We start from the raw sequence: 26,688 nt of genomic DNA, 5'->3' as shown, positions 1-26,688 counted from the left end.
GTTTTTCTAAGCTGAAGCTTATTAAAACATACTTGAGGTCCACTATGTCACAGGAGCGTCTCTGGACTTGCCATCATCACCATCAATCATACAGTTGCACAACAGATTTCGTATGTTGATGTAATTGATGATTTTGCTGCAAAGAAGGCTAGAAAAATCAAGTTCTAGATTGTGCTTTACCACTTTACACCTGTTGTGAAAGGGTGAAAGAGCCAGGTTAAACAATCTGCTACAGTCTGAGCACTCAATTGAGACTATGTGAATAAGCCTAAATGTATTTTTTTTTCATTTATTAATTTTATTTTATTCATTAGTTATACATTTGAATGTGTGAAGGATAAGTGTAATTTACACAGGTTTTTTTTATACACACTGTATTTCATTTATTTGTCTTATTCATTTATTTATTAAAGATACACGACTGTTAATTTTTTTTTTCTTCGCTGCGCCGTGGGGGGTTGGGGTTGGTGGATGGACAGTTCGCCCAGGGCGCAAAAGTAGCCAGGACCGCCTCTGGCGCACATGGAGCAACTTCTCCCACTTTGAGCCAGTGACTGTAAACTAACTGTGGAGACGGGAGGAGGAGGAGCGGGATGTCTGACTTGTCCTCTCCCTGTGAGGGAAACACATGGAAGTCTCGTGGAAAGAGACCACCAGATATGGAGCTGTCGGAAACCGCGTTCAGTGCGCACGACTCGGGGACTCCTGTGGGAACTTATCCCGATAGAAACGCGATGGCAGCGGACGGAGTCTCTCCCAGCGGCGTCTCACCTGCGCACCAGCATCCCCGCTCATGCCACCCGCGCATGTCCGTGCGCATGTCGGTGTACAGCACCGGGGCTCGGCCCGGTCTCACCCGCGCTCACGTCCAGGGCCAAGTCTACAACTTTCTGGAACGGCCTTCTGGCTGGAAATGCTTTATGTATCACTTCGCAGTGTGAGTGCTTTTTATTTGGCTTAAACTATTTACACCCGGGTGCAAATACTGAGGCTTAGGCTATTTACACCCTGGTACAAATACCAATGTATGCTATTTTCACCCAGGAAAAAAAAATGTAAAAAGATTATTTATAAAAAAAAAATCCATCAGCTCAACAGTGATTGACAGGTATTCACACCACTTTTGGTAAACTTCAATTAATCTATTCAAAGTATCTTACAATGACATAAGAGCAAAAATTGTTCATACTAAAGTGTGAATGTGAGTGAGTCCAATTTTAAACAACAATTTTAAACAACAACACAAAGTGCTTTGAGTGAAATTCACTGAATTCCTCACTCCTTTTATGGTATAATAATAACGGTATAATAAAACTAATGCCAGAGTATATAAACTTTCCCTATGGTGCACAACGGCAGGTAGAAGTGATGCAGGAATTCAGCATTTGCAAACTTGCCAGGTGTCATCGGTGCCATAGACTGCACACACGTATGCATCAGGGCTCCATGTGGGGATGCATTTACTTACATAAACCGGAAAAACTTGAATTCCGTGAATGTGCAACTGATCTGTGATCACAGTGTGCAGTGTACCGGTATTTCAACTTTATTCCCAAAATTTCGACTTTATTCACGAAATTTCGACTTTATTCTTGAAATTGTATTTCAACATTAATCTCAACATTTCGACTTTTTTCTCAAAATTGTACTTCAACATTATTCTCGACATTTCAACTTTTTTCTCGAAAGTATATTTCAACATTAATCTCGACTTTTTTCTTGACATATCAACTTTTTTCTCGACATTTCGACTTTTTTCTCGAAGTGCACAATAAAAACAAATCTTCCCCTCTCAAATATTTTTTCCCCTGCATGGCCCTAATACACTTCCGTACAAATACAAAGCGTAACGTTACCTCTGAATCCCGTTTCAGAATGGTTTTCCTAATTCTTTCTTCATCACAGAGCAGTGAATTGTGAACGAATGAAAATTGGAAATGAAATGAAATTGCGCCTTCCAGTGCAGACACGTTGGTGCACATGCGCATGGGAAACGCATTTGTTTCAACAGGGTGTGAATAGCTCAGCTGACGGGGGGGCTTGCTATTTGTACCCTGGTGCAAATAGTCACTCCGTTTTTATTTTCATAATCACCCGGATCCGCTGGGCATTCAAGGGTATAATTGCAACTCTAAGGTCCTAATTAAACAGGGAGTCAATTGAGCATGTAGAGCCTGGAAGTCCTCTCTACGAAGAGCCGTTAATCCTGTGAATTTTAGAAAGATTTTCCTCAGATACCAACAGCACAACTAGAGCCCCCTTAGGACCATTATAAGGATCTTTTAGTCTAGCACTAGAACATTAAAAACAAACAAACAAACATATAATTCATGCTAGACAGGAGAATCTCAAAGAAAGATGCTCTCCTGGGAGCTTTAAAGGAATATTACACTGAGCTTTCACTGGGGAATTATTTTTTTCTACCAAAACACATTTAATTTGTAGAACAGTTTAGTGTGCTTCAATATTCTAAGAACAGACATGTCATTAATGGCAAATTAAATATTGTTCCCTCTTATAGGCTTTAACTTTTTTCCATTATAAATTAAACTGCACAGGATGCATTTCAGTGTTTTTTTCCCCCCATTCTTCTCTGTATAATCCTCCTTCTCTAACACACAGTTTAGTATATTCAAACTGAGGCAGGGGTTAGGAATGTAGGATAGCCTTTTCCAGCACACTTGCATGTGTTGCCTGTCCCCACTGCTGGAGCTGATAGCGGGCGGCTATACTTGGCAGGATACAGTAGAGGAGCAGCCTGGTCTCGGGCAGCCACCGTGTGACCCCGTGGTGTCGGAGGGGATGCAGGGGAGTGGAGACTGTCGGAGCACGTTTCTTTCTCCCTGACTCCAAAGGAACATGAGCGAACCAAATGCACCTCCACCACTTTAAAACATCAGGAAGAAATCCATGACACACACTAATAAGAAAGAGCTAATGGTTGCTATGATTACAGGTAAACCTTTGTTTGATTATTTGAGTGATTTAAAGCCATTTGACTGTTTATCACACCTGAAGCAACTAAAGAAATTGCATCAACCTTTTTGTAATAGTAGTAGAATAGTAGAAATGCAATGCTTTTCATTGTGTCAGAAGCAAATTTTACCTCTTTCTTTGCTTGCTCTTGTGATTACTTGGAAAAAAAATTGCTGCTCTAGTGGAGATGTATTATTCAATTTTCCCAAAAGTTGAAATGCCCTTACAGCTCTGTTGGAAGCAGCTACTGATCCACTCCAAGCATGCCCCTCTTCGGCAGGGTGTGTCTCTTTTGAAACCAGCATCTCATTTCTGAGGTACTTCAAATAAGGCGCAATGTGAACTTTAATGGAGATAAATGCGGGGAAGCTGAGAAAATTGAGTCTGTTTTGTTTTGGGTCTGTCATGTCACAATATCCAGCAAATTTGAGCCACTCATTGAATGGCATATTTTCAGACAGAAGCGGCTCCCAACCCCTTATTTAAAATTTGTTGTTTCACTTCAGCAGATACATACAGGGCTTAATCTTGGCTATTTTTGGCAATTGTGTCTTCATTTCAGCAAAAGTCATGAGCCAAGTCTAAGGGGGGGGAGGTTGGCATGTGTTGTATGTGTCTGATGTGGCCTTAATTTTAAAGCTGTCTTTGCTGTAATTGCTGTGAGGACCAGGTTTCACCCAAAGAAAGTGGAGATTCGGGTCCTACCACCAGCCATCCCCACTCACCCTGAGACAACAGCATCAGTCAAAACCAAATCTGGGCCAAAAAACAAGATGTAGGCCATGTGTGGGCCAAAATAATCTTAGCTTTCTAGCATATAAAAAGCATATAATGTTAAGCAAAGGGATCAGAAGCTGGAAAAGCGATGCTTTGGTATGTAGCATAAAATTGCACATTTGCACTGAGCATGGTGATGAAAAGCTACATGGTAGGATAATACATTTTACATCACCAGATATATTTCTGTTGGCTGTGCATGTAAACAAGGACACAGTTACAAAGAGGAGAGCCTGCAATCTACTTTGCGCGGTCTTCAGCTGACATTAACGGCAGACGGGGACAGAATATGAAGAACAATGCAAGAAGCTTGCAATATTTTGTTGACAAAGATGGCAGGAAGCTGCTGATCCAAGGCCAAGCCTTCGAATAATACCAGAAACCTGTACCATGCAAGGTTGTTCTCCTGTTGAATGTCATTTCTTTTAGGATCTACTGTATTTGATAGCACTGTTTTGGTGTACCTTATGTCTTGTGTTGTTGTGATAGCTTATTTTCCAGCATGTTTTTGGGCTCAGTGTGGTATTGTGGTGCCTGTCAGTTTTGCAGGGTGAGTTCAGAACCTTGACTTGCAAATGTTTGAGTTGGAGAAAAGAGCACTCTGATGTTTGAGTTCTGGGTTAGTGATAAGGCCTTGCATGTTCTGATTTGCTTATCAGCCTTATCAGAGGTCCCCTCATGCGGGTGCCTTTGTGTACACTTGCAAATGGTCACGTGTAAAAGTTAGTACTCCTAACTTTAAGTTTATGTTTTTTTTCTTTTTTGAGGAAAAGCATAATAAAATCATCTGATCGTAGTCGAATACAAGCAATGACGTACATGTTTTTTGTATCTGTGCCATTGTTTGTTTAATCAAAATGATGCCAAAATAACAGCAATACCTCAAAGTAGTTATTTCCTGTATGACTGTATCATTCTCTTACGTGGTTGTGGAAGAATAACTTGCCTGTTCTTTACAAATTTGCTCTAGTTCATTAATGTTTTGGCCTTTTGTTAATATTTAACATGCTGAGTGAGGTCTGTACAGTCTGATATGTAGCTTGTGGTATTTTAACACAGTGGGATTCATTAATTCATTTCCATATGGCTGTACTGTATGTCCATTGTGTTACAGTGTGCTTCAGTGACACAGATTTGTTTTATCAGAGTAAAAGTCATGAGCACCACATTTCTTTGGACAGGAATTTGATATAAATTTAGCGTTACGTAATTCATAAAATAGCTTCTATATTCTCCTGATTAGCATTGTCAGATTAAACATATTTTGGCCATGTTTTATTCATGTTTTGTTGTGTTGTAGCACAGCTCTGGCCTGGTTGTCTACCAGTTAAATGCTGTGTTTGGTCAGCAGCCGCATGGATCCATCCCACATGCTGATTATAGATGTGTCAACTGGGAGAGTTAAAAGAAAACAGATATCAGCTACAGTTTTTCAGGCTCAGCACCAATGAACTGAACCAAATACTGACAGAAGAAGGAAACTCACACATTGTAAATGATTTAACAAAAAGACTAAGAGATCACAAATTGTGACTTTTCTGTTAGAGAAACATTTTTGCATCCTTTTGTTTGTTTTAGAAAAACTGAAGTGGAAAGAAGCTGCACTTTTATGATTTGCTTTATGAAAGTACCTCCGTTTTCTAAACATCTGAGAAACATCCTCCACTTGAATCTTATAGAAGCATAAAAACAAGGTCACACATCAGTATCTTGCTATTGTTTAACCATTGATCCAATACTGGCTAAAGTTTTGACTGATGCCCCCCGAGGAAGCTTATTGGCTCTTTTATTGGTTTAAACCATTTAGCAGTGCTTTCATGATTCTTTGATATTTCACTAAAAGCCAGTGACACTGTCCTCCGTGCCATCACCAAGGCTTACACAATGTTTCTACTCTTTGTTTCTACTCTTTCCGCACAACAGACTGCAAGTGAAACTGTCCATCAATAATAAATAGGAATGCTTTGAGGTTTTGTTTAGAGTTCAGTGGTGGCTCTTTCGCTTAGCCGATGTATTATTTTGTGTGTTGTTACACTGAGCCTCAGGGTGCCAGACAGTGACACAGAGCCTGTATTATCTAAGGGCCTGAGGGGAGAAGAAGTGGAATATGATGGAGCAGTTAGTGGTGAGAAGAGCAAGTCAAACAGAATTAAAGGAATAAATGGCTAAGCAGAAGTGTATGCTCGGCAAACGGAGTGTTTTTGTTTAGTGACATTTCAAATGCCCTGAAATGTTTTAACCAGAACTTCACTGATAAATTACAGCCATTAGTGCAGCAGAGTGTACGGTTTGGAGAGTTTAATATTCGGTTGTGTCTCCTGCTCCTGCTTTTTCTCATCTCTGTTGCCTTTCTTCTTAAAATGTTGCAAATTACTGCTGTGATTAAAAATTTTGCACATTTTTTTTTAGCACTGGTTCCTGATTGATTTCTGTTTACACAGGCAACTTAAGTGAAGATGCCAATTTGAAGCAGTCTAGAGAGATATTTATGTGTGTTTTTGTTTGCCTTTTCAAATCTTTCAGATTCGACCATTCTTGTCACGCACCAGCCCCGAGTCTAGCAGTTCCTCCTCAGTCTTTTATCTGTGTTGACGCAGGCCGTACACGTTCATGTCTGTGTATGTGTTAGCTTAAAGAGGAGGTATTTGGATTCCTGGCTGGACATCAATAAACCCAGGCTGTAGTATGTGGTGATAAGGGTCTTCATGGTGCAAACGCACACTAGAAACTTACTCTTCCTCCACACTTTCCATCAAGTCTGCTCATGTCTGAACAGCACACTAATATGTAACGCCTGTAGTTTGACTGGTTTAAGACAATAATAACCAGATGACATTTCCATCATTCTGCAACATACAACAGTTTGAAAACAAGAAGTGACTAGAATGCACACGGGGCTGTTAGTTAATCTCTTACAGGAGCACATAACTGTAATATCAGTTGTTCAGAAGTCTATCTTCCCATTGCACACCATGCATGTTCTCTGTCACCAAGGTAACCACCATGTTGCTTTATCCATGGTTTGTTTTCCTTGAGTATTACTTGGTGAGTTTTAATTAATTTACTAATTAATAACATTATATTTACCTGCACTTTTGGCTGCATATATTTACATTTTATTTTGCCAATTTACTAAAAAAATGATTGACATTTACAGTGTGTCAAAATAGAAACCTGTCTAATGGAACATGACATTGTACTTTATTCAGGTGTTGTAAATGCAAATATATGCATATATTTGTACCTAATTTAGCTTAGTTTTGTGTCAGATGGCAAAAAACAACAAAAAAACCCACAAAGACATGCGATCCATTTGGAGGTTCTGCCTTTAGTCACCACCTCTTTCTCTGCCTTTTGCCAACATAAATGAAAAGTTTGCCCTTGCTCCAGTGTCAACCTTTCTACACCATTTCATATAACACAATTGTTTGTTTTGTTTTTTTATTCATATATCAGACATCAGATGAATTGCTTGATGACCCACACAACACGTGGAGGTTATGCTACGATGACTTAAGTAAAAAAAGGAACTGTGGCACCGAAGAACGGTTTGAAGAATAAGAGAGCAAGGTTATGGGTTGAGAAGAGGTCATGACTTACAGAACATTAGATTTCACTTCGCCTTCTCATTTTCTTATTTTCTTATTTACCTTCACAACAAACAGGTCCTCTCCCTTTGAATCTTGCAAACAGCTTTGAAAAATGGTAGATTTGACGTACCATTCTGTATTTAATGTTTATTTGCTCTATTAGAGTATCTTATATACATTTTTAAAATTAAGTACGATTAAGTATTAAACGATTAAACGATTAAATAATTTTTCTGATGTATTTATTTATTTATGATCAAAATTACTTGATCGTGCGATTATTATGGGGAAAAAAATGAGCAGACGAAAAAAATAAAAAAAGTTTCCTGCGATGTCTGCAAAGATTCAGATTTAGGTAAAGCGATTTTAAGAAACACGTAATATGCAAAGAGTGCTCTAAAGGTGTTTCGGTGCCACAAGCCAACACAACTAACTTGTTCAACTACCTAAAAACAAATCACGAAGTCAGCTATGATGAATGCATGAAGGTAAAGAAAAACCTTGCATCCGTTGCAAGCGTGAGTGGTTCATCGTCATCTCAAATGTCCCTTAAAACGAGCCTGTACAGCGCGTGACCGTTCCCATCCACCTCGCAAAGACATGTCGATCGCTAACGCAATCACTTTCCATTTGGCCAAAGATATGTGCCCAGAATTAACAGAAATGTATTATCTTAGTGATTGTAAGCAGTGTCCAGTTTATTTAATTTTGTGTTACATTTATTTTTAATTCTATTTCTATTATCAAAGAACTAAAATAAGGGTGAAAAACGATCACCAATTTTATTTTCATGCAAATGTTAGTAAATAAGCAGTAATGTAATCGTGATAAATAATCGTGATTATCATTTTGGCATTAATCGTGCAGCCCTACGCTGTAGTTCAGTAATCAAACAGTGATGGTGGTATAAAGTTGCGCTGATAATCTCCTTTTCATTCAACGCTCTCGCTGTGCATGTACAGTGATCCCATAAGTCCCCAGCGTTGACTCCTCAGTGTATACTTTCACAAAACATTATGGTGTTCTGTGGCCTGAAGATGATTACTTTCTTTTTCTTTGCAGTTCATGGCCAGAAACAAGTCCCTCGTGTCTCTGGTTACCGACTGCTTTATGCAGTCAGTGCTGAATGAAGCAAAGGGCTGAATAAATGCTAACATAAATTCAAGTTTCTCGTGGTTGTTCCAGTGGGATACCGGCCGACGGTGCTGCTGCTAGCTTCGCTGTAGCTTCTCGCACTTGCTGTGTTTTTGCATCTGCAAGGAGGGAGACGTTGGGTGGGCCAGGCTCAGCAGATGGAGGCTCCTGCAGGCTGCTAAGAGGCTAGAGCAGGGGTCGGCAACCCAAAATGTTGAAAGAGCCATATTGGACCAAAAACACAAAAAACAAATATGTGTGGAGCCGCAAAAAATGAAAAAGTCTTGTATACGCCTTAGAATGAAGGCAACACATGCTGCATGTATCTACTGTATATTAGTTATAACTGGGGGAAGATTTTTTTTTCATTATGCACTTTGAGAAAAAATTCGAATTGTCGAGAAAAAAGTCGAAATGTCAAGATTAATGTTGAAGTACAATCTTGAGAAAAGTCAAAATGTTGAGAAAAAAGTCGAAATGTCGAGAAAAAAGTCGAAATGTCGAGAAAAAAGGCGAAATGTCAAGATTAATGTTGAAGTATAATCTCGAGAAAAAAGTCGAAATGTTGAGAAAAAAGTCGAAATGTCAAGATTAATGTTGAAGTACAATCTTGAGAAAAAAGTCAAAATGTTGAGAAAAAAGTCGAATTGTCGAGAAAAAAGTCGAAATGTCGAGAAAAAAGTCGAAATGTCGAGAAAAAAGGCGAAATGTCAAGATTAATGTTGAAGTACAATCTCGAGAAAAAAGTCGAAATGTTGAGAAAAAAGTCGAAATGTCAAGATTAATGTTGAAGTACAATCTTGAGAAAAAAGTCAAAATGTTGAGAAAAAAGTCGAATTGTCGAGAAAAAAGTCGAAATGTCGAGAAAAAAGTCAAAATGTCGAGAAAAAAGTCAAAATGTCAAGATTAATGTTGAAGTACAATCTCGAGAAAAAAGTCGAAATGTTGAGAAAAAAGTCGAAATGTCGAGAAAAAAGTCGAAATGTCAAGATTAATGTTGAAGTACAATCTTGAGAAAAAAGTCAAAATGTTGAGAAAAAAGTCGAAATGTCGAGAAAAAAGTCAAAATGTTGAGAAAAAAGTCGAAATGTTGAGAAAAAAGTTGAAATTTTTTGAAAAAAAAGTCGAAATGTCGAGATTAATGTTGAAATCTTTGTTAACAGAAATGTTGAAATGTAATATTTATTCTACAGAAACCACATAAACACAAAAAATATATTTCCCTCCCCAATCGATTTCCATTTTCAAACATTTTTGAAAAAGCTCCAGGGAGCCACTAGGGCGGCTCTAGAGCCGCGGGTTGATGACCCCCGGGCTAGAGCCCCAATTCAAGGGGAAGAAGCCAGTAATATAGCTAACCCAGATGACCTCTCTGACCATTGTGGTTGCAATATTGTGGGTTTCTTTTTTCTGTAATATTTTTAGCTAGCTCGAGACTTTGGCATTGTTCCTTTTGTAGCCAACCCCATAATGTGTTTTCGATGGCTTTTCAGACAAAAAGCTGTCTCTCCACGTCCCCATGATGTTCTGAATGATTTCATACTCTGCTCAGCGTATGCAGCCATCTCCACGCCCACTGTTACACCTTCCCATATTGGCATTTCAAACAACAATGATTCAGCTCCTGTCACGCTGTTGTCACTACCTTCTAAGGTAGAGAAGTGCCGTAACAGTGTTCTTCCTCCATGTGATCTGTACAGCACAGCAAGGTGGAATAAAGGCGCTACAGGGCCGGAATTAACCAACTACAGTATGTGTACATGCATGATTACCTGCAAAAACTAACGGGATCATGACGGTAACGATAAGTTAAAGATATATTAATATCAGAGGATGATCGGGGATGTTTGCTTCCATTCACTCGACTTCTCCAGGAAGAAATAAAAGCATCCATTGTTTCAGAAAAGTGGAAGGACATGTATGTTTTTGATGAAAAAGTTTTTTGATTTCATCTTTTTAATAATTCAAATCTTTGTTTGAAGAGTGAAAATAATTTACATTTATGTTACAGTGGTGAAACAGCTTAAAGCATGATGATTCTCCATGAATATATTTTCCCACCTCCATAAGCAGTTTCAAAGACGTCTGACATCTTATTGTTTCCAGGCCTGAAACACGTTTGACCTTGAGTGGAATAAAAAAAAAAACGGAAAGCAATTTATTGTTTGCTGATAATGTGTACAAGTTATGTGAATGGGAGCCAACCAATGCGTTTGTTATTTGAGAAGCTGATCACGTACTTTGCATTCATATAATGAAATCTAAAAGGATCAGAGTATTTCCCTTGGAGCACCGTCCTTGACGGTTCTCTCTCTCAGACTCAGTCGCATGCTCGGCTGAACTTAAGTTCAAATGTAATACTAAAGTTATGTTTTTGCAGTTTCAATCAGTGTTAAGAGAGACATAAAAAAAATGAACTGAGTGTTTTTTGATGTGAGGAAACCTCCACGTCTTGGTCAAGACTGAGGTCAGTTATTTTTTGGACCAAGCGCAAAAAAGGTGAAAGAGCAATGGCCACAAATATAAAACTTCCCGATATTCTAAACAATCATTTTTTCTGTTCTTTCCGTTCTTTGATTCCTACAGGTTTCTCATAGTTCTGGCCTGTCTGATCCTCAGTGTCCTCTCAACCATTGACCAGTACCAGACGCTGGCCCACTCCACTCTCTTCTGGGTGGTGAGTACAGTCCGGCCTACGGGAAGAAGCTGGAGTACCCACGATAAAAATACAAGCAGGCATGGAGAGAGCATGCCAACTCCACATAAAAAGGCCGTTGCATAGATTCAGTCTGGAGTGGGTTGACAGCACAACCATGCCCAAAGTGTGTCAGATGAGTGTTCACTGAGTGCAAGTCTGAATAGCCTGGACAGTTGGACCAACTGTAATATTAAAATAACAAAGCACCAAAGGGGAAAAACAAATCTGAAAAAAGTTGTAATTACCTGGCAAATACAAATAAAAACAAATGAGGGGGATCATTAATGGTTTTACAGACAATATGAACCAAAGATACAGTATTTCATGTTTTTACACATTTGTAATCCTTTAGCATCCATTATATATATTTTATTTCAGGCATGCATATGAAGTAAAGTTGGAACAAGGAAAATTTGTGGCAGTAAGGAGACCTGAAGGAAAGAAAAATTAACAAGTTTGATGTATAATATTAAATGATTAAAGGAATCTTGAGAAAGTTAAGTGAATTAAGAAAAAAGGACAAACCTGCACACCTGTGATCTCCCGTCCTTCCAATGGCATCTTCAGGTTGGGGCCGTCATTTATTATTATCTGTGGCTGATATAATTGATATAACAACATTGGCAAGATATTACTTTAGCAAACCTTTGGCAAAAACGACAATACTAGTTGTAGCTATGTTCACATGTGCAACTGCAACCTGAACAATCAAAACAGTAGCCTTATGAGGAGGTTGCAATGACACATCTCAGATGAAAGGTGTCTGGGATAGAACACAACACAGTGTAAATAATTCTTTTCAGCAGATTAATTACTATTTCAGAATTTATTTAGAGGAAAATGGTGATGTTTGTGCTGGAGTAAAGTTGAAAGGTAACCATCCAGAACATTATTAGCACTAAAAAGCCAGGTTCTGTGTCGATATGGGGCTGCATCACTGCTTTTTTCTGATTTGGGGTTCGATCAGTCAAATGCTGCTTTAGATTCTCAGTCATCCAGGCTTTGGTAATCCTTGAACATTTGAATCAGTTGAATCAGTTTCTTTTCTTGTTTTTCTTGAAGATAATTCACCTTCCATCCACAAATCAGTTTACAGTGACTCAGGGGCATTTTTCAGCTCAAAGTCTTAAGCAGATCACCGATCGACCCATCGCTCCAGTGGGTCGTCAGAGTCTGATGCCCTGCCTTTTATCACGGGTTTGTCCCAGCTCGCTCTATTTGTATGTATCAGATAGACACTCCAGAATAAATACCAGGGGAATGTGGATGTTTAAAGAGTAAAAAGACAGACAAAACATGAAGGTGGTTGCTGAAAAGCTGATGGTTAAAAAAGAATGTGTTTGATGCAGCCGCATCAAAAATGCCTCAGAATCACAAACTTCTGTTTTGCTGCTGCTACAAATATGGGAATGGCAGCGAGGATGCCTGCGGCGGTTCTGGCGGTGGTACGAGTGAGGCAGGCGGCAGACATGAGAAGAGCAGGGGTTGTCAAACAGGGCATCTAGAACAGGAGTGCAGGTAAACCATCAGTGACATGTTAATAGTTCATTCAGTCAAGAGACGCGGATGACGAGATGCTCTTTTCTCTCTTTTTGAGTTTTAACTGTTAGAACCACATGGCAGAGTTTCTCATCTTTTATGAAACAGAAACGGTTAAAACGATAAGTAAAACTAAAATAAGTATGTCACTGGTCTCAAAAACTTGTATTGACCTTGAGCCAAGGTCGACACAATTCCACCTCCAGCACCAATTTACTGTACGCACATTTGAATCCAAACAATATGTTGACTACTTTTTTTTATCTTTTTATCTTCATTTTTCATGTTTTCATTATGTGAAGCAACTCAAATTGCCTTATTACCTGCTCTGCCTTACTAATAGTAGTGTTGTGCTACCATTTACTATTTTCCAGGAGCAGGTCATCAGTGCCACCTTATATGTTTTTTTTGATTTTGTTTAGATTTTTTCAGATATCCTTCTTTTGTAAAATGCAAATAGCCGATTGGTTTCTGCTTTATATAGATGTTCAGGGAGTATTATTGCATGTGTGTCGCAAACCGGTGGTTCTAAATGTCTAAATTTCATGGCCAGTGCAACTGCTGTGTTGAATCCACATAAAAGCTCAGATGAGTTGATTATATGTGAACGATATCCAGAGTTTTGAGAAGGTCTTTGAATGCCTCATTCAGGGATTTACTGTATTTGGATAAAAGTGCTCCCAAAGACCCAGATCCATCAGACAAATGCTTTCTCTAGAGAGAAGGCTGTCCAAGAGAAAATTCAAGGCATTTATTTATTTATATATGTATGTACTCACCCGGCCCCATCTGTCCCTGGTGGAAAGTGTCTCACATTTGCAGGATGTGGTCAGCTGGTGAGTTCAAAGCCAGCAAGGTGAAATGGCATTTAGTCATTATGCTGCCCTCTGCTGGAGGACACTCCCCTTTGAGCTTAGTTTGTCCCATTTAATGTGGAAAAAAAAGAAAAAAGCTGTCCTCTTTTTCATTGCCTTTAATTAACATGCCACCTTATTTCCTTAATTCCATTTTACAGTTGGTTATACTTTAATTAAAAATGCCTTTAACTTTATTTATTTATTTATTTTGATATGCAAATCCTTTATTGAATAAAGTAGTACTCTCATTTTGCACCATCACCACTTTTGCCATGGCGTTATGAGCTTACTGGAAAGTAATCAACTCAAGTTAATACTAAAACTGGAAATGGTCTTTACACCGTAAATCTACAATGTGATACACTTGCATACATTTTGTGTTTTGTTTGTCTTTGTAAATAACTGGCCACAGATACGGACAAAACAGAGTATACCATCCTTATTTTTTCATATTTAATGCCTATAAAAGGGAGAAAGGTGCTTTAATGAAACAGGGAGAAGAGTCAAAGGTAAATCAAATCTGTCATTTATATGTATGCTTGTTGTTATCATTCACTGCACGTGTTTGTTTGGATGCACAGGAGGATGTTAATGTAAACAAAATCATGATTGTTTTCTAAGAAAATTGAAAGTGTGGCTTCACGGATCATTTTCCGTGGTCCTCAAGCATCGTGTGTCAGTGAGACACAAGCACAGAGATTACAGAAAACAAATCTGAGCCCCCCTTTCCAACACCCCCACCACAGCTGCCGCCACCGCTGCACAGTCGCAAGCTTTTTTCTTATAACAGCATTGTTTACACGGCAAATAACAGCCTGTAGCCCTTTCTCCCTCGCTGTCTCTGCATCTGATCTTCTCTTTGACTCAATCATCTTGCCTATCACGTTGGATTTGTCTGCACATCACAGATGACATGTTGTTGCAAACCTGATTCCTGTAGTCTCAGCGGCTGCTGTGGAGGTTCACACACTTATTCTTTTCCTACAACTTAATTATGAAAACACATTGAATCATTGTGAAGCTATTAAGGTCATTTATAAAAATAGATGATTAAATTCCTCTTAAACGTTTCTTTTTTTTCACTTCATTTCTTTTGAAAAATCAAATATACATTTTTTTCTCTTCAATTGTTGATTGAGCAATCTTTTTACCCCACAAAAGCGAAAAAAAAGCAATTTAGGAGCTGTTTTGATGGATCCACATAAATGCTATGTTCAAAAAAAATTTCAGTGTTTCCCACTGGCCTTACTGAGCAAAAGCACCAACTCTAAAATCAATAGTAAATAGGATAAACTTAACCCCGAGCTGCTCAGCACGGGAACGATTTGGGTGATGGGCGAGTCTCGCAAGCTCAGATAAAAGAAAACCCCCAAGAAAGGATAATAGAGACTTGAGGATTTGCCATTTGGAGGACTGAAGTGTACGACGTTCGACAAGTTCACCTTGGCCTATAAGAATAATGGGATTTAGTTCTGGTGGTTCATGAGCTGCCACATCAGAATCCAAAAATCCTACAAATTAATATTTTCATCCATGAAGAAAAATGGTGGATATGCTTGTGCGAATCAGATCAGTAATCAGTAAAAGTGTCGCTTTTATCAATATCACACAATCGTAAAATATAAATTTATTGCCTTGATTTTAGCCTCTGGAGATGTTTTTATCTTATTCTTCTATTCTGCACTGATAATGAATAATTAATTTTTGTAACTAAACCTCTAAAAATCTGAGACGTTCATCTTTTCCATCCTCCGTCCCACAGGGACGCCTTTGTACTTGGTGCTTTCTAGACTAGAGATTTGCTCTGACCCTGCCACACTTTCATTCTCTCCTCCTCCACATCAGCAGCATCTCCTTTGTCTTGTTTCTTCCTTCCTGCACATTGAAGGTTAATAGAGACCACTCTATTCTTTACTTGAAAACGCTGCTCTGAATGACAGTGTTTGTAGTAGTGTGTTTTGCCCAGATGCTTGGCAACCTGCCCAAAGCATTCACATTTTGGAGAGACGTTTACTGAAGTTTGTGGGTTTAATCTTTTATTTTTGGTGCAAAAAGAAAAAAATCATATGATCGTAGTGTGTATTAAATACAACCTTAAGCAGACAACTGTATTTGAATTCTTTCACAGTGGCATCATTTATTACACAAAAATTAAACGTAAAGGAGAAAAGAAATCATGTTGTATTAATAAGTAAGTACACCCATGCTTCAATAGCTTGTTGATTCACCTTTAGCAGTGACAGCTTGGAGATTAATTTCCTGTTTAATTTTAACGGTTTTACTATCACATGTTTCACACAGATGAGGGGAAATTATAGCCCATCCTCCATAAGATATTACTTCAGTTCATTGAGCTTTTTTTTTCACTCGGCTTTCATTCAGGTGATGGACTGGGCCATTCCATAACCTTGATTCTTTTATAGTTATTATTTTCTTTTCGTTCAGATGTAGATTTGCTGGTGTGCTTTGGATCATTATCCTGTTCCCTGGCCCAGCTTTGACCAAGGTTAGACAGATGGGCTCACATTTGCCTCTAGAATAGTCAGGTCCAGACACAGTCCAGACTCAGAGACAGTTTCTTCCCCCAAGCTGTTGCTCTGATGAACTCTCATCACTCATAGAGTCTCAGAGTAATCAATCACTGTGCAATAATAATAATAACCATAATCATATGCTGTAATAATGCACCTTTCAATAACCATGTCTTCCTCATACTGCTGCACCTTTCACTTTAAAAAAACGTTATATATTAGGGCTGGGCGATATATCGAGATTTAAATATATATCGATATATTTTCAAACGTGATATGGTACGAGACAATATCGTTTATATCGATTACATTTTTTTTTTTTTATGATTTTGATATAGCTTATTTTGTGACAAATTGACTTGAATGTTTTATTTGAGATTTGCACAAATGTTTTGTTATTTGCACAACTGTCAACCTCAGTGGAAAAGTCTGCCTGTTACTGTCTACATTGTATTAATTGCACAGTGTATTTTAATTTAATTGTTATGCAGGAAAGAGATATTTGTTTTATTTTATTCAAGAAGCATTTTTATTCTATATATGCAGGCAGTTTATTTTTATTTCATTTGTTTTATACATTTTGATATTGTGCAGACCTCTGTTAAAGGTACCTGTGTGACATTTGGCACAAGGCTTTGTATTAAAACTCACTGTTTTTTTAAGGGTTTGCCTCAGAAAAAAATGCTTTGGGGGAAACCCCAATTATGGCACAGAAAAAATATCGATATATATCGAGTATCGCCATTCAGCTAGAAAATATCGAGATATGACTTTTGGTCCATATCGCCCAGCCCTAGTATATATGTTAATAAGAGATAAGTTAATAAGTGAAAATAACCGAGTCAAATTCCCTGTCTTGTTTGACCTGACTTGGCCAAATAAACGTGATTCTGATTCTGTACCAGATAAATGCGTTGATCCACTAAATCCCTGCAAGTTGCTGAGGTGCTGAGGGTGCTAAACCATTCCCATCACCCTTCCACCACCGTACATGACGGTGGTTCACTAAACACAACATTACATGCCCTGGACATTAACACCAATCAACTCTCTTTTAGTTTTATCCGTATAGGACAGTCTTCCAGAAATATTCTGGTTTCTTAACCGGTGCATGTGCAAGCTTTAGCTCTCTTACTATGTTTGTTTTAGACAGAAGGGGTTTTCTCCTGAAAACCCTTCCGAAACACTCAATGATTTGAACTTGGTAAACATGCTAGGATGTCCACGAGTGGGAGGATTGCCAACTGTTTTAAATGGTTTTTACTTAATCTTTTTCTCTGTATAGTATTGAACTCTTCATTGTTTGGAACTGCTTTTATTACCCTCCCCAAACTTATGTGTGGCAATAATTCTCTACAACCATCGCTCATGGCTTTCCCTGTTGGTGTTTAATAAGTGCATCCATAACCTGGATGCTTCAGACCAACAAGCTGTTTTTAGCACCACGTAGCTACAACTTATCCTTTTAAATCCTATAAGTAGTAAGGGTGTACTTAGTATTAGCAATACCATTTTTTTTCTTCTTTTGGCTTAATTTTTGTTCAATAAATAATAGAACAGTGAAAAGTTATATGTTGTTGTTCATCTGAGTATGTATTTAGACCCACTATGATCCGATGATTATGTTTGTAAGATGTTTTACTCCTGATTTCACGATAAAAAAAGTTACTCATACTGTAAATGTGCTCATGTACAAGAAGGGGTTTTCGCTCTTCGGCTGGGAGTTATTGATTTGTTTGGATTCAATTTCTTACTTAAACTTGTTAAAATGATTAGCTTTACTATATAAACACCTGGAAAGCTAAATATCAGGGTATAAGAATCAAAGACGGGGAACATTAAGGGACACATTTACTTACTTGTGTTCTTTCACTTGGCTGGAAATTAATTTTCCAAAACAGGAACCGAGACTGCTCAGTTGTCACGACATACTTGCCAAAATTTGGATTATGTGGTTAAAAAACAGTTAAACAGTACAATATTAACTCAAATTTATTCTGTCTTTGCCTAATATCTATCTCATCTCAGGGCAGCATCGCATGTATCTGCTTTTCATCCTCGGGTTACCGTATTGCCTTTTCTGTGCACATGTTGTCTTTTACATCGTGGATGTAAAATCTTCAGTGAGCAAACTATAGGAAACCTACCACTAATTTAACATAGGCTTCCAGCAACAGAATTAACATATTTTTAATCCAATTTTCTTATCAAACAGTACTATTTTATATTTGCTGACGTTTATATCTTTTGCTCTGATGGAGAAAAACGCCTCCAATAACTGGAAGCTTAACACAGATGTTGCTCGGAATTAAAAGCATCTGTCTAAATCCTTCAGTATTTTCATCATGATTCAGAGCAACATGATAATGTTGCCTTTAAAATTGTATAAAACTATGTTTCATATTCTGCCATTTCCTTCATTTCCATATCCTTCTGTGATTAAGAGACACATGGAGTTAATTGCATTTTCACGCGCACTAGTAGTCAAATCCATCTCCTTTGTCGGATTTGTGTCCCTTTGGATCAGTCACAGCTGAGATTTGAGTTTTGGATCCCTGGACTCTGTATGAGAGTGATGAAATCCTGCCTCAGAAACAGGAGTCCATTGTCTTTAACTACAAATAAATTCAGTTGAAGTTAATACCTTCAAGTAAACAACAGTCATTCCATTTAAACACTTGACATTCTGACATGTCGAATCAAATTTCCTTCTTCTGTGGAAGTGGAAGATGGTTGAGTTGATGGATTTAGGTGGATTATGATTTATCAGCCTGGATCTGTGCATCTCATGTGTGCAAAACTTCCAGATCAGCCAGATGCGTGATTCGTCTCAGCTAACATCGGCTTGATCAGCAGATGCTGAAAGATGCCAGTTGGTTTGCATATGTTGTAAGGTACAAGATATAAGACATTTAATGAACAGTGAAGGTGCTCGTAAATGATTTGTATTACTATGTCCCCCTGATGTGAGTAGCAGCCCTAATAGGATTCAGGGGATTAGATTTGTGAAATTCCAGACTCCTGAGTAATGAATCTGCCTATCCGTTATTCATATATCACCTGACGTTGCATTAGTTCATGGACACGACATTTTGGATTAAGATTATAATGTATGTTTTGTTTTTATCACTACCATGCTGCCTAGTAACGATCATGAGAGTGAGAAAATAATTAGGAATCTGGGAAGTTAACAAGGAAGTTATTCAAATGAATGTGATGCTTCTGGTGGCATCTGGTTACTTTGGTGTTACATAAAGGTTTGACTCAAAATGCAACTGAAAAGCTACTTTAAGCACAGATGAGGGGTGGGTTATAGGCAGTTCTCGAGTTGTAAAAAACAATCAGGGGGGATGGTGGATTTTATCATATGGGAACAGATAATTTGTGCTGATTACAAATAATATAATATATTACAAATAATAGCAGTGACCAAAACACCTGCAGAAATACTGCAGGAATGACATAGCAGCAGTTAAATCTGTAAGCTTTAAATATCCACTGGGCGAACATCAAATACATCAAAACACAAAAATAAAAAACAGTTTTCTGAACTTATCAATATGATTCTGTCCTTCACAGGATAAGTAAAATGGATCACTGCAAAAACCCAAAATCTTAACAAGAATATTTGTCTTATTTCTAGTTAAAATGTCTCATTTTAGTAAAAAAATCACATTACACTTAAAACAAGAGTCATCACTGGAAAAAACAACAATTTTCACCTGTTTCAATAGATTTTCACTTAAAATAAGTAGAAAAATCTGCCAGTGGAACAAGATTTTTTTGCTTGTAATGAGAAGATAAATCTTGTCCCACTGGCAGATTTTTCTACTTATTTCAAGTGAAAATTTACTTGAATCGGGTATAAATGGTCAAATAAGTTATTTTTCTGGTGTTATTTTTCTGGTGTTATTTTTCTGGTGATGACTCTAAATGTTGAAATAGCAGTAAAACCACATTCATTGATGAAATGACATAAGGGATGGAAAGGGGGGATTGCAGTTTTACAGGGGGGATGATTTTGACCGTTTTTATTTCAGGGGGGGATGCTATCCCCCTCATCCCCCCCTCAACTCCAGTACTGGTTATAGGCATGTTGCAGAATAACACAGTCTTTTGCCACTTCAAAGTTCCAGATTTACTTCTGCCACCACTCAAAATTGTACATATCTTAAGGCATTTTTTCATGACAAGTGACAGCTTACTGGAGGGGAAAAAAAGTGAACGCAAGGAACCAAAAAACTGCAGTTGGAAAAAAATCAGTCCCTCTCAATGGACCACAGTTTTAGAATATTTTATTTATTTATTTTTTGTTTTTTGTTTTAAAGGCTAGTTCAAAAAGGTTTTTGTCACTACAGCAATATAAACAATGTTGAGTTGCAGCCCGTTGCAGCAGCATCATCAAATTGTGTTTTTCTTTGTATATTCTTTTTTTTTTGGCTGAGTATTTTTGGATTTGATTTAGATGCTGTCCTTATTGGAAGATTTATACTTGTTATTCTGACACTTTTAACGTTTGTTATGATGCGCGTCCATTAGGGGTGGGTATTGGGAAGGACCTCACGATACGATACGCATCACGATACTTGAGCCACGATACGATACACATTGCGATATCCCGATTATGCGATATCCCGATTATTATATTCTACATAGTTCACCGATAAATTTAAAAATGCATTACACATCTTAAAATCCAAGTTGTATATATGTTGTATTATAACTATACAAGCTAAAGTTACAACTTATTTGTATATGTTTTTCATATTATTTACATCATATGAAATTAACATTAAATTTAGTATGAGGTTGCTTTAATTATGTGGCAAATGATAATAAACACAAGAAAGATGGATACTAAAACCAAGGACAGGCACAGTGATCAGTCAGTATAGATATAAATCCATAAATAAATAAACCTCTGTCCATTATTTTTCATTTTTTAAGGACAGGCAATTGTGTTATATAAAAAATAAATTATAAAATGAAATAAAACGTGAAATAAAACCTGAGCTCAGTGCAGGGCCCTCCCAGGGTTGGTAGAGAGTGGCAATGCCCAGGACTGTCACTTAGGTAGGAGCACTGAGTGATATAATGGGAAAAAAAATCGGGGATTAAAAAAAAAAAAAAAATAAATAAATAAATAAAAAATCGATATTCAAATTTTGAATATCGATATTGAATCGGCTGGAAAAGTATCGCGATATATTGCCATATCGATATTTTTGCCCACCCCTAGCGTCCATGCCAACTGAAAGTTGTTTACATGTGGAAACAGCAGATTGAGATCTCCAAGATGTCAAGGATGTAGAACAGGATAAGATTAGAGGTCCAAAAGGAAGAGGTTTTGTTTGTTTTCCTAAGTGGAGTGTGAGATCCCTGGGAGCTTGGATGTAATGCTGATAGAAAACAGCAGGAGTATTGTGTTTTTGAGATGCGGCTGCATGATTCTGAACTCTAGCATCTCTTTACATGGATTTCTAACAAATGCAAATGGTCAAAAGGCTTGGGAAAAAAGTGGGGCAGGAGTGCGTGCAGTGCCTGTCCCCAAAAGATGATATAATCGTAGAGATGTCTGTGGAAGAGCACCTCTGCACCCCAGATGTTCAGCTGTCATCTGTTGGTTTCTATCCATGTCTACTGTGATACCTGCTGAGGCTGCTCCAGCACACTTGTTGCCAGGCGACAAACACAATGCTTCAATGAATTCATGATGATGTCTGGAGATTTCAGCCTTGGCAACTCACCTCATGTTTATTTTAATTTGACCCTAATTTATTTATTTATTTACTTTCTTTTATATATTCCATATATATATTCCTAAGTAATTTACCCTGAAACAATTTCCTTTGGGGATTAGTAAAGTATTTTTCAGCTTAATTCAGTTCAGTTCAGTTCATCAGGTCCAAATACTTTTAGCAGAATGAAATAATTTAAAATCAAAATTGGCATAAATTGGAACAGCTGTTCAGGTGTTATTGCACCGAATAGCCTGCAACACAACATTATTTTCTTATGGTCTTTCTGAACCTCTGCTTCATTTTTCCACAGGAGATATACCTTGTGGTCTTTTTCGGTGTGGAATATTTTGTCCGTCTTTGGTCAGCAGGCTGCCGCAGCAAATATGTTGGCATCTGGGGCCGATTACGCTTTGCCAGGAAGCCAATATCTATTATAGGTGGGTAACACAACCCCCGTGCTCTCACATATGCATACACATTCACAGAAGCAGACATATCACTCCCCACCCACTCACATAATTTTTAAACAATAACAGTAATACACCCTGAGCCTCATCCCAGATTGAGGTGTCGAAGACTAATTCAGCATGAAATTAAAACTGTCAGTGCAATATTTACCCTCCTTTAGTTTTTATTCTTTGAATTGGCGCCTCCAGGTGTATATATATTTTTTAGTACACAGCAGTGCATGTTACCTCCTAAGACCTGGCGTTCACCCATGTAGATGTCACACATTTTGATGTCTACATCATAATACTTAGTTTCTTAACAAAGATTTACCTACTTTTACACCTTCCGCTTTAAGTTAAAGACTTTGTTGTTCTGACACTCCAGTGTATGTGATAACATTCATTTTAGTCATATCTGTGCTATATTCATACTGAAAGTCCATTTTGTTTATTATTAACACAGATCTCATAGTTGTGATTGCCTCAGTAATTGTGCTCTCGGTGGGATCCAAAGGGCAGGTCTTTGCAACCTCTGCTGTAAGGTAAGAGGTACGATATGTGCAGGTAGAAAATATATACAAAAGTAATGGATGTTTCATTCTGTTAAAAGGGAGTTTTCACTTTTACTTTTGCTGTCCACCACCTTGTGGACGCCAAGGACAAAGTGAAGATCAGCTGTGAAACACTGGTTGTTCCAGAAAGAAAGCTTTTTTTTTTATGGAATTGCAATGACTGTATTTAATTTGACTTGATTTGAACCTTTCAGCTTTTTCTGTACTTTTGTGCGATTATATTTCTTCCATATTGGCACAACACAAACAAACTGAAATTAACTGAATGAAATTCTAACCCTGGCTTGAACCCTTAAATGGGACCTTTTGGGTTTAGTTGCTCATTGTGTGTATTGTTTAGCTGTATACTTTGTGTGTGCATCTATGCATGGGTCGGCTATGTACACACTGTCAACATGTAAACAATTGCCATTTTTCAGAGGGATTCGCTTCCTGCAGATTCTACGTATGCTCCATGTTGACAGGCAAGGAGGAACCTGGCGTCTTCTTGGCTCTGTTGTTTTCATCCACCGCCAGGCATGTAATCACAGCTTCAAATTCACCTAACATTTCAGGTTCACAATCTCTGCCACCAGGGTTTCAGGTTATGATAAGTAGGCTTGAGTCTCTCCGTCAGGGGATTTCTTATTTATTTTTTTTTCCTTTCCAATGCTGCACAAGGGTCTTTGCACTGGAGTACACCTTGAGCTGGGAAGCACAAACGAAAATGCACAAAGCGTGCACTGTGTTGGGTATTTAATGTTAGATGCATTTGCTAGAGAGGATTATGTCTTCCTCCAGGGTACTATTCAACTGAGACACAGAGGTGGCTGTAATTATCCCCAGTGGCATTAGTAGTTGTCTTTAATGTCCACATAAAAATGTGAGTGATGAGCAGTGTGTCACACATTTTACCTTTCTGCTACAACCTGCTGTGCTTTCTCACCTTGGCCTTGGCTGATGACCATATTCTGTAGCTCCGAGCTAAAGAAGGCCATCACCAGCCAACAACCTCAGCTATAAAAAGAGTATACTGTACTGTATATGTGTGCAGGGAGATGTTGGAGACTTTTTCCCAAACTGATTTCTGACCTGCTGTAAAAGTGCAATTTGGGATGCGAAGAAAGGCATGATCTGTCACAGCTGACAGCAACAGATGGGGATTTCTGGTTAATCTCTTATACTTTATTTTCACATGAAACTTTCTCTTTGTAACTGTGCACAATGTAATATGTTATCCCTTTTTAATTAATTTCAAAGTTTAGCATGGGAATAGAGACATAACTCTTTTTATACAGTTTACAGAAGTTTGTTTCCAAACTTTTTATAGTACGATCTTGTAAATCAGAACCTCATCTTCTGAGTTGATCTTATTATACCATTCTCCTGGTGTACTTATTACAGGTTGCAGAAACACTCAGTCCAGCACGTACCTGCTGTGCATACTAGTTTTTATAGTTAATAATGTGGTAACGTATTCTAGCGGTTGCTGTGACTGGGTCACAATGGGTTCCCATAGTGTTTTGCAGGATCACATTTTTCAGTGTGTTGCACTATGAGTAAGATGTATGTGTTGCACATTGACCCTTCTCCTGATGTCTGTAAATAAGGTTTCTATGTTCCCTGTTCAATTCTTGTGTATTTCTTGGTCCAACCCAATGCATGTTACTATGGAGTTATTTGAACAACTACATGTAGATTGGCTAGATAAAGTTGGACTCACCTCAATACATGGCTCAGGCTCCAGAAGGAATCGTATAGGGTATTTTTGCCCTGTGGGACTCCGGAGGCAGCAGATAGTTATCGGCAAGCCAAGCGGAACGTGCCAGATGGAGGACAGAGGAGTTTGGAAAGTCCATGTAGAATTACTTCTCGATTTTCTGAGTTCCTTGGGGCTCTGGATGTTGTGGGCCTGTTGTGGTGGACACACCTACGCAACATTGAGGAGACATCAGGGACAGTGCCTCATGATCAGTTGACTGGAGTGGTGGTCCCCTTCTTTATAAAAGGGGACAGAAGAGCAGTGTGGTGTCCGTCTTGGCCGTGGAAAGGTGGACGAGTTCTACAACTTCAACAGGGTCCTGGAGAGGGCATGGGAGTTTGCCAAACAAGTTTACATGTACTTTGTGGACTTGAAGAGGACATTTGGTCACATCCCTCTGGGAATCCTGCAGGGGGGCGCTCTGGGAGCATGGGGTGTCGTAATCCCTTATATGGGCTGTCCGGTACCTCTGCATCAGGTGTGGGATCTTGGTCTACATTGTTGGCTGTAAGTCAGACCCGTTCCTGGTGGAGGTTGGACTCTGCCAAGGTTGTCACAGATTCTGTTCATTACTTTTATGGACAGACTTTCTACAGAAGCAGAGGGACTCTGGTCTGGCCTCAGAATTGGGTCTCTGCTTTTTGCAGATGCTGTGGTTCTATTGGCTTCATCAGACCTTTAACTCTCACTGGAGCGGTTCGTAGCCAAATGTGTATGGGATGAGACTCAGCACCTCTAAATCCGACACTATGGTCGTCGTTCCTCTCCAGGTTGGGAATCAGAAACTGCCCCAAGTGTAGGAGTTCAAGTATCTTGGGGTCTTATTCATGAGTGTGGTGAGAATGGAGCAGAAGATTGATAAATGGATCGGTACAGCCTGCAGTGATGCAGACTCTGCATTGGTCTGTCATGGCGAAGAGGGAGCTGACCCGAAAGGTGAAGCCCTCAATTTACTAGTCGGTCTATGTTCCTGCCCTCACCTGTGGTCACGAGTTGTGGGTAGTGACTGTAAGATTCCAGATACGAGCTTCGAAAATGAGTTTCCTCTGCAGGGTGTCCAGGCTGTCTGTGAGGAACCAGAGCGGCCTCCCCACGTACAAGGGGACAAGGCAAAACTGGACCTGGGTGATGAGGTGTAAAAAAACCTTGCAGAGCGTAGAATGCCAAAAAAATAAGGCTTTTTATTCCATGTAAAAAGAAACACATACAGGCGGAGGGCAAAATCAGCATTCCAAAAAAGAAGGCACAATGGGGCATAGCCTCCCAACAAGCTTCCTCCATTCAGCAGCCCCTCTTCTGGTATACAGCTGCTGTTTATAAACCCAGGCAGTGTGGAGAGGTTGATTGGACACAGGTGTGCCACAATCAGCAGAACCAGGAACACCTGTGTTCTGCTCCCCCGCAGACCACGCCCAATCCTCCACTCTGCCACACACAGAGAAAAAAAGTCAAAGTCAAAAAAAAGTCCGGTGATGGTGAGAAGGGGAGGGGTTGCTCACTTTCTCACACTGTCTACAGTATGAGAGTATGTCTCAGTACTATCAACATAGGACTCTTAGTTCTCCAGCTAACACATAGTCAATACTAATACATCTTGCCTTTTGTACCTTTGACAATATACATTATCTGTGTCCCTCCTCTCTCTGTTCTTCATTCTCCCTTTCTGGTCTCCCTTCCCCTGCTCTACCTGGCTGGCCTTCAACAGGAGGGTCCTCCCTTATGAGCCTGGTCCTGCTCAAGGTTCCTTCCCTCTTAAAGGGGAGATTTTCCTTGCCACTGTTTGGCTTAAGGTTTTGCCCCACAAGGGAGTTTTTAACCTGCGATTGTTTATCTTTATCATCCCATTCTCTAACCTCCTTATCTATGCTGGATTCTGAGTGGGCCGGAGGCTATGATAATGAGGCTCTGTGCTGATTGGCTGCTTGAATGACACGATACACCGCTACGGAAAAATGGCGGAAGCTCCGGCCCGTGAAGTTACACTGTGTCATAACTGCATGCGATGCGAGCGAGCGTCAGCGACAAAATCAATTCCATTGCTTTATTTTCTATTGGACTGTCTTAACTGGCCACAGCGATGCAA

At 38.9% G+C, this 26,688-nt stretch overlaps 1 protein-coding gene across 4 annotated transcripts in view; it reads left to right on the top strand.

Moving 5' to 3' along the window:
* Positions 1–566: 566 nt before the first annotated feature.
* kcnq1.1 (potassium voltage-gated channel, KQT-like subfamily, member 1.1) overlaps positions 567–26,688 on the top strand; it is a 76,522-nt gene continuing 50,400 nt past the window's right edge. For 3 of the 4 annotated variants that reach the window (XM_061709218.1, XM_061709226.1, XM_061709243.1), the window contains exons 1-5: positions 567–937; positions 11,064–11,154; positions 22,154–22,280; positions 22,756–22,834; positions 23,284–23,380. In XM_061709218.1, coding sequence (XP_061565202.1) covers positions 594–937; positions 11,064–11,154; positions 22,154–22,280; positions 22,756–22,834; positions 23,284–23,380 — 738 coding nt within the window. In that variant the 5' untranslated portion in view covers positions 567–593. The remainder of the gene's footprint in view (positions 938–11,063; positions 11,155–22,153; positions 22,281–22,755; positions 22,835–23,283; positions 23,381–26,688) is intronic. The other variant, XM_061709234.1, reaches the window with a different exon arrangement.

This window comes from Cololabis saira, chromosome 2 (assembly GCF_033807715.1).
Source record: "Cololabis saira isolate AMF1-May2022 chromosome 2, fColSai1.1, whole genome shotgun sequence".
Taxonomy (NCBI): Eukaryota; Metazoa; Chordata; class Actinopteri; order Beloniformes; family Belonidae; genus Cololabis; species Cololabis saira.
Note: the sequence above shows the minus strand (reverse complement) of the source record. Positions and strands in the feature narration are given on the sequence as shown.